This window comes from Solanum tuberosum, unplaced genomic scaffold (genome assembly GCF_000226075.1).
Source record: "Solanum tuberosum cultivar DM 1-3 516 R44 unplaced genomic scaffold, SolTub_3.0 scf00025, whole genome shotgun sequence".
NCBI classification, from domain to species: domain Eukaryota; kingdom Viridiplantae; phylum Streptophyta; class Magnoliopsida; order Solanales; family Solanaceae; genus Solanum; species Solanum tuberosum.
Window position 1 is genome coordinate 1,641,301 of NW_006238951.1, and position 8,303 is coordinate 1,649,603.

General features: G+C 41.7%; 1 protein-coding gene across 1 annotated transcript; it reads right to left on the reverse strand.

Annotated features, from left to right (window-relative positions):
- Positions 1-5,370: 5,370 nt before the first annotated feature.
- On the reverse strand, positions 5,371-6,528 carry LOC107059547 (uncharacterized). The gene is made up of 3 exons (XM_015306126.1): positions 6,160-6,528; positions 5,777-6,016; positions 5,371-5,607 (listed from the first exon to the last, which is right to left on the reverse strand). The coding sequence occupies exons 1-3, from the start codon at positions 6,526-6,528 to the stop codon at positions 5,371-5,373; spliced, it is 846 nt and encodes a 281-aa protein (XP_015161612.1).
- Positions 6,529-8,303: the final 1,775 nt, after the last annotated feature.

An 8,303-nucleotide genomic window follows, 5' to 3' on the forward strand; every position in this document is an offset into this window, starting at 1 on the left:
TAGGAGACAAGTCAAGAGCAGTTAAAATCAAAGTCAAGAGAAGTCGAGAGTCAAGTTAAGAGAAGTTCATAAAGTTTTCCAAAAGTCTTTTGCAAACGTTTTAACTTTGTTTTAAACTGCTTTATATTGAAATGAGTTCAGTTGTGTTGAGTTGAGTTGAGCCAAGTAAGTTCTTCAGTTCCTTTCAGATTCTTTTCAAGCCTATGTTGTGCTTAGCTTTCCAACTCGCATACTCGTACATTCAATATATTGATGCCAGTTGCCCTGCATCGTATTATGATGCAGACGTAGGTAACTAGGATCTGCATCCAGCGCATCGTTGATCCAGTGAGCAGTTCAGAGTCTGTAGGTTAGCCTCTTTGCATTCCCAAGGATCCCTTTTGTTTACTTTCAGTATTAGATAGTTCATTAGGATGTCGTGGGCCTGTCTCGACATCCATCTCAGTTGTTTTAGAGGCTTCATAGATAGTCAGTCAGATGGTAGTTCATTCGTCATCATTTTGTTATTGATTTATCTTCAAATTTGAGTTGCCATTTTGGCCAAATTAAATGTTTATTTTCAAAACATTATGAGTTCAGTTTGAAACAGTTAAGTTGTTTAGCATTTGAATTCCTTTCTTATTGCATATAGTCTTCCACTGAGTAAGTAAGTCAGACCAAGGGTTTGCTTGGGGCCAGCAATGGTTCTCGAGTGCCAGTCCCGCCTAGGGTGTAGGCTCGGGCCATGACACGAGCTACCCTCCGATGCTCATTTAGTGCTTTCCCATCAACGTATATCTAGTGCTGTCCCTTGACACACTACTTGTTCAGCTCCGTTGCGATGTGAATCGGCTCAACTTTAACATTGGGGGGTCCTAAGCATCCTCGGTGCTCGTGGCATCGGAGGCAGAAGCGGATGTACCACTGGAACTAGAGTCGGAATGCAACTCGGAGCCAGACTGCGACTCTCCTGCAGGTGGGGACCCCTCCTCAGACTAGGGGCAGTGACCTCAACCTTGTCACTCGATGAAATTACCTGCTTAGCTCTGTTCTTCATAGTCACGGGGGTAGTAGGGGAGCCTCTGGTGGTCTCCGGGACATACTCATGCTCACTGGACTCATTCATCAGGAAGCTGGATAGGGCGACACACTTAGACTTTCCCTTCCTTGAGTAAATAGGTGCTTGTTTCAGCGTCATGGTACCTATAGAAGACTAGTTAGTACTTCAAGAAAGAAAAAGTACCCAAGAAAAAATTTAGAGCAAGTTTTGGACTCATATAAAAAAATTTAAAAAAATGTAGGCAGTGTCTGTTTTCAGGACCTATGATGGGTACCTACGGACCGTCGATGGAACAACGGACCGTTGGTACCCCTCCATAGGTTAGGAAGTCAATTTTAGGTCACTAAAGTTGGAACCACAGTCATGTAGAACGGTCCTTCGATCAAACGACGGACCGTAGTCCATACCCTGATTCACCACTTGAGCAGTGCTTTGCATGTGTGGAACGACGAAACCCAGACCACGGACCGTAGGTCAAACAATGGTCCATGGATCATGGGCACTGACCAGTGTGCCAACCTCTGCCAAGTTTTATCAGGCATAAATTACAATTTCCAATCACAGTCCATTTTTAACACCTACACTATGTATTTCAACATAATTCATGATATTTTATCATCCTTAGGTTCTCAATCATGCAAATTTGAAATTTCCAATATTGAGAAAATGAAGCCCTAAGTCAAAACTTTCAACTAGATAGGTCGGACCCAATTTTCAAATCAAATTGACAACACACTCACACACCATCATCCCAAGGGTGTATTAGAACTAATGTTTCAAATTTTAAACAAGCAAATCATACCCAAGGTCAAGTTCAACTTCGTGATTTCAATGAAAAACAATGACAAGTTCAGAGTTCTTGAAATCGCTTACCTTACAAGTAAACTGAAGTTGGTGAGTGTGTACTACAGTGAATCCCTAATTCCTTAACCAAACTTTGACACCGAGCCCGGACCATGAGAAGTATTATGGAGAACAGAGGAAAATTGGGGAGAGAAAAGAAAAAGAAGGATTGGAAAGAGATCTGGAAGATTTAGGGAAAGAACATGAGTGATTTGGTGGAACAGAGGATTGGGAATGTTTAGAGGTGGTTATTGGGAGAGTTTTAACGGTTGGGGAAGAAAGAGGGAAATAGGGGATGTTTAAAATATGAGGGATTTTATTTAGAAGGGGTCCGGGTCGAGTCGACTTTTAGCCCTAGGTTGGATCAACGAAAGCCCATTGACGGTCCGTCATTCAATCGACGATCCGTTGATGGGTTCCGTAGTTCTCCCAAACACTTAGCTAATTTCAGAAAATATACCTGGGATCTACGGATGCCAACCATGGTCCATCGATGGAATGACGGACCGTCGATGGGAACCGTAGACCACTGCATCAGCTTAAATTCTGCAGGTTTTTTCCTTTTCTTTCCTTCACACGTAGCAAACATTTGGGCTTCATTTTTGCATTTTCTAGACACTTTTCAGACACGAACCCTATTCAACTCTTATCTAGCCAACACTAAAACTCAAAATAAATAAATAAATTTGTCTAGAAAACTAAAAAATTAAGAAAACTCCCTATATCGAAAAAAAACTCCTATAGTTGGATAGATTTTACATCTTGGGTTGCCTCCTACGCAGCGCTTTATTGAACATCGCGGCACGACGCAGACACCTTGATTACTCAGACTTCATCAAGACCCTAATCATCTATCACCTCATTGACACTCTCAGATTTCCCCAAGTAGATCTTTATCCTTTGACCGTTCACCTTTAACCTCGTTCCTTCCTTTTTCTTGAATTCAATCACTCCATGTGGAAATACTTGGGTTACTTTGAGTGGCCCGGTCCACTTGGACTTGAGTTTGACAGGAAACAAGCACAACCTTGAGTTAAATAATAATACCAAATCACCGCGAGCGAATTCACGCTTGTCGATCTTTTGATCATGGTACTTCTTCAGCTTCTCTTTGTAAAATGTTGAACTTTCATATGCTTTCAGGCGAAACTCATCCAGCTTATTCATCTATTACATTCTTTGACTTGATGTGGCATCCCAATCCAGATTTTAGCTTATTGAGCTCCCTCATCGCTTTGTGCTCTAACTCTATAGGAAAATGACATGACTTCCCATATACAAGTTGGTAGGGTGACATACATATGGGAGTCTTGAATGCAGTGTCATAGGCCTCTAGAGCATCATCAAGCCTTCTTGACCAATCAGTTATGCTGGCATTTACAGTCTTTGCAAGGATCTATTTTATCTCTCTGTTTTACACTTCTACCTGCACACTAGACTGCGGATGATACAGAGTTGCTACGCTGTGACAAACACCAAACTTCTCAAGCAAAGCCTTGAAACACTTATTGCAAAAGTGAGAACCTTCTTCGCTGATAATTTCCCCAAGTGTACCAAATCTGGAGAAGATATTCTTTTTCAGGAATGCGGTGACACTATTTCCCTCAGTGTTTGAAAGCGCAATTTCTTCCACCCATTTTGATACATAGTCAACTGTAACAAGAATATACTTCATCCCATGCGAACCCACAAACGGACCCATGAAGTAAAAACCCCAAACATCGAATAGGTCAATTACAAAATATCATGTTCATTGGTAGTCCTTGCTTCCTCAAAATTCCACCTTCTCTTTGACAATGATCACATGACTAAGCGAAATCATGAGCATCTTGGTGGATAGTAGGCCAGTAATACCCACACTGCAGAATCTAGTGAGCAGTCTGAATACCACTATGGTGCCCATCAACAAGCGACGAATGACACGCCTCAAGTATACTCATCATTTCAACCTCAGACACACAACGACGAATAATCCCATCAGCTCAAACACGGAACAAGTAAGCCTCTTCCCAAAAGAATTTCTTCACATCAGACATGATTTTTTTTTCTTTGGTGAAATGTAAGATCCGAAGGCACCAAATCACTTGCCAAATAATTAGCAAAATCTGCGAACCAAGGAATCAGGTCATAAGAAGCAGCCAATACCTGCTTATTGGGGAATGTATCATTAATCTCAACTCCATCCTCTAGCTTGATCATAGCTTCCTCTTCCCATCTGGACAAGTGATCGGCGACTTAATTTGTTGTCCCATTTCTATCCTTTACCTCAAAATCGAACTCTTGCAGTAGAAGTACCCATCTACTCAATCTTGGTTTTGCATCATTCTTAGCCATCAGATATGTCAATGCAGAATGATCGTTATGCACAATAACCTTAGTGCCAAGCAAATAGGACCTAAACTTTTCGAATGTGAAAACCACAGCAAGCAACTCTTGTTCCGTAACAATGTAGTTCTTTTGAGAAATATTTAAGGCTTTACTTGCATAATATATAGGATGAAGAATCTTCTCTCGCCTCTGTCCCAATACTACGCCAAGCACCACCCCACTCGCATCACACATCCCTTCAAACGGTTGTCCCTAATCCGATGAAATAAAGATAGGTGTAGTAGTCAACTTCTCCTTCAACTCCACAAATGCTCTCACACAAGCATCATCAAACTCAAATTTAGATTCCTTCTCAAGTAGCTTGCAGAATGGGTGTGCAATTTTACAGAAATCCTTTACGAACCTCCTATAGAAACCTGCATGTCCAACAAAACTCCTTACACCCTTTACAGAGATGGGTGGTGGAAGTTTTTCTATCACCTCAACCTTAGCTAGATCAACCTCAATTCCTTTCTATGAAATCCGATGGCCCAGAACTATACCCTCTTTCACCATGAAGTGGCACTTTTCCTAGTTGAGCACCAGATTGCACTCTTCGCACCATTTTAGCACCTCAGCCAAATGAGTCAGACAGTCATCAAACTAGTCACCTACTATAGAGAAGTCATCTATAAATACCTCAATAGTTTCTTCCACCATTTCAGAAAACATAGACATCATGCAACGCTGAAAAGTCATCGGAGCATTACATAGACCAAACGACATTCTCTTGAATGCAAAAGTCTCCTCAGGGAAAGTGAAAGTAGTCTTCTTTTGATCCTCTGGAGCTATGGAGATATGATTGTAGCCCGAGTACCCATCTAGAAAACAATACCAACCCTTTCCAGCGAGACGATCTAACATCTGATCCATGAACGGTATTGGAAAGTGGTATTTCTCAGTCGATGCATTCAACTTGCGATAATCCATACACACTCTCCAACCAGTGATCAGCCTTATTGGAACAAGCTCATTTTTAGCATTGGGAACCACAGTGATTCCGCCTTTCTGTGGCACACATTGAACTGGGCAAAACCAACTACTATCAGCAATGGGAAATGTAACACCTACATCTAACTACTTATTGATCTTCTTCTTCACAACTTCTTGCATCGGGCGGTTCAGTCTTCGTTGATATTCAACACTTGGTTTGTTGTCCGGTGTGAGTTGACTCTTATGAGAACAAATGCCCGGTGGAATCCTAATATATCTGCAATGGTCCAACCTATATCCCTTTTAAACCGCTTCAATACCGATGTCAAAGCCTCTACTTGCCCTTCACTCAGATCAGCAGCAATAATAACTGGCAACGTGTTATTCTGGCCCAAAAATACATCCCGCAAGTAAGATGGAAGAACCTTCAGTTCCAACTTCGGAGGCTCATCAATGGATGGTCATGCTGGAGGAGTGTCTCGATTCTTCATGTCTAAGTCAAGCTTCTTTGGTTTGAAACGAAACTGACCCCATCAAGCGCATCAACTAACTCATCATAGTCATCAATTCCATCCCATCAAAATTTATTATCACAGCTGCTAGTGCTTCAACACCTAACCTCTCTTCAATAGCCACTTCTGATTCTTGCTCCACAGTATGATTGACTACCGACACCAACTTAAGATCACTTTCATGCTTCATAGACCGACAGTTATTAAAAGTTACCTCTTTATTGTTCAACCAAAACTTCATCTGCCCTCTCTCCATATAAACCAATCCACACCCAGTAGTAAGAAATGGTCTCCCAAAGATGATGGGGACCTCAAAATCAACCTCTCAATCCAGTATCACAAAGCCCACCGAAAAGATGAATGACTCAACTTTCACAAGGACATCTTGGAGCACTCCAATAGGTTTCTTCACAGTTCTATCAGTCATAAATAAACGCATCACAGTCAGCTTGGGAGCTCCCAAACCCAACTTTTTCTAATCGACATTGGCATCAAGTTACTGCTAGCACCTAAGTCACACAAGGCCTTTGCAAAGTGCAACATACCAATTGTACATAGAATAGTGAAAGCACTAGGATCCTTTTTATTTTGTACAAGTAACCTAGTAGCAATGGCGCTACAATGCTGCAACTTGTCTTCACTTTCAAAACTGGCAGCCCTCTTTTTGGTCACCAAATCCTTCATGAACTTCGAATACCTAGGCATTTTCTCCAATGCTTCTATCAGCGGAGCATTGATGGAAAATTGTTTCAACATAGCTATAAACCTGCGGTATTTTCCTTCTTCTGTCTTTTTCACCAACCTCTCTGGAAAGGGAGGTGGAGGTCTAGGCATGGGAATAAGTTTTTGGGTCACCTCAATTTCCTTCTATGCTTCAACAACTGGCTCCTCAAATATCACATCTTCATTCTCACCTCTCTGTGGTACACTTTTCACCTCGGTCAGCATGGGAGGATCTACCATCTGCTTTCCACCTCGAGTAGTGACCACCATACAATGACCATCATTTTTCAGATTCTGAACCATGTTGCTAGGAAGGGTTGCTGACTGACGTGGGTTCACCATAGTGGACAACTAACCAAACTGCTACTCAAGTTTCTTGATCGATACTGCATGGACATCAACTTTTTGGTCAATTCCAAACAAGTCATTACGCATCTCCTTCACATTATAATCAGTCGCTTCAAACCTCTTCATCATCTTTTGCATCATCTCTTCCATGCGAGTCATACTTGATCAGCATCTCTATTACCAAGTGGAACATAGGGCCCACTCCTCTCAAACATGTTGTCATAACCATTCTGATTGTAGTTGTTGTCGCGGTTAAAGTTCCCATCTCGGACATAGTTTCCCTCACGGTTGTAGTTACCATAGTTCTGACCTTGGTTTCCTTGACCGTAGACCAATTATCCGATTTGGAACCTTGGGCATTGGCTCGAAACCCCCTGTCTAATTATTTACCAAGTTCGCATCTTTCTCATAAAAGTACTCATCAACTGGCGGTGCTCTAGGTTGGTAATTCACAACATTCACTTTCTCTATCGCACTTCCACTCACATACTTTAATACCAAACCAATTTCAGTCCTCATTTGAGCCATCTCCTCACGAATATCATCATTTGATTGATTTGGTGCAGTTTGGACAGCAAACGTGCTTCTACCAGTATTTGCCTTTCTAGTGCTCCATGCCTTATTGTTCTTGGAGATCCTCTCGAGTTTCTCAGCAATCTCCTCAGAAGTGCATTCACCATAATATCATCAAGCAGTAGTATCTAGCACAGCCTTTCTATTGTCATCATGTCCTCTGTTGAAGTACTCTTTCAGTGACTCATCATCTATGCGGTGGTTGGGCACACTCCTCGTAAATCTAGTGAATCTATCGCAAGAACTACTCATTGACTCTCCGGGTAGTGCCATGAAGTTATTCAGTTTATCCTTCAGATTCAACTTCTTGGACACTGGAAAATATCTTGCCATACACACCCTGTGCAGTTGGTCTTATGTATATATTGAATTGTATGGCAGCTCAGAAAACCACACAGATGCATTTCATATCAGTGAGAGTGGGAATACTCTTAAACCTATGATGTCCATGTCTAAGTCTGGTCGTCACAAGCCACTCATACCGACACTCTTCAATTTAGTCATGTGAGCATATGGATCTTCCGAAGGTAACCCTGCAACCAGCCCTCTTGTTGTAAGCATTTGCATAAGACTGTTGGTTACCACAAAATATGTCCCGGAGGTAGTGGAGGGAGAACAATAGCACCGGTTGACTCAACTGAATCATAGTAAACTCTGTAGTTATCACGACCTCTCGGTGCCTGCTAGTTATGTACTCTTTCTGCATTTTCAACTAGATTACCACCCTGAACATGAACAGGTACATTTAAAACTCCAGGAGGTTGCAAATCAGCTCCATCTCCTTGACCCTCTCAAATTGGATTATTTTGTACCCTAAGATTAGCCATTCTTCTCAAAGTTCTTCTCAATTCAGGATCGTATGAGGTCAAGGGTTCACCTCGACTCTGTGTACTTGGCATACATAAGAGGTAAGACCTATAGAAAACCAAAGCAAAACAAAAGCGTAAAATCAGGAAATACTTGAC

Excerpts from the sequence above, each read along its gene's own strand:
- LOC107059547 (XM_015306126.1), bottom strand. The coding sequence starts at position 6,528 with ATGCCTAGACCTCCACCTCCCTTTCCAGAGAGGTTGGTGAAAAAGACA. Across the intron at positions 6,017-6,159 it reads TGTCGATTAGAAAAAGTTGG|GTTGATTTTGAGGTCCCCAT; the intron begins GTTTGGGAGCTC and ends CTGGATTGAGAG. Across the intron at positions 5,608-5,776 it reads GTGTTGAAGCACTAGCAGCT|GTTCTTCCATCTTACTTGCG; the intron begins GTGATAATAAAT and ends TTGGAACTGAAG.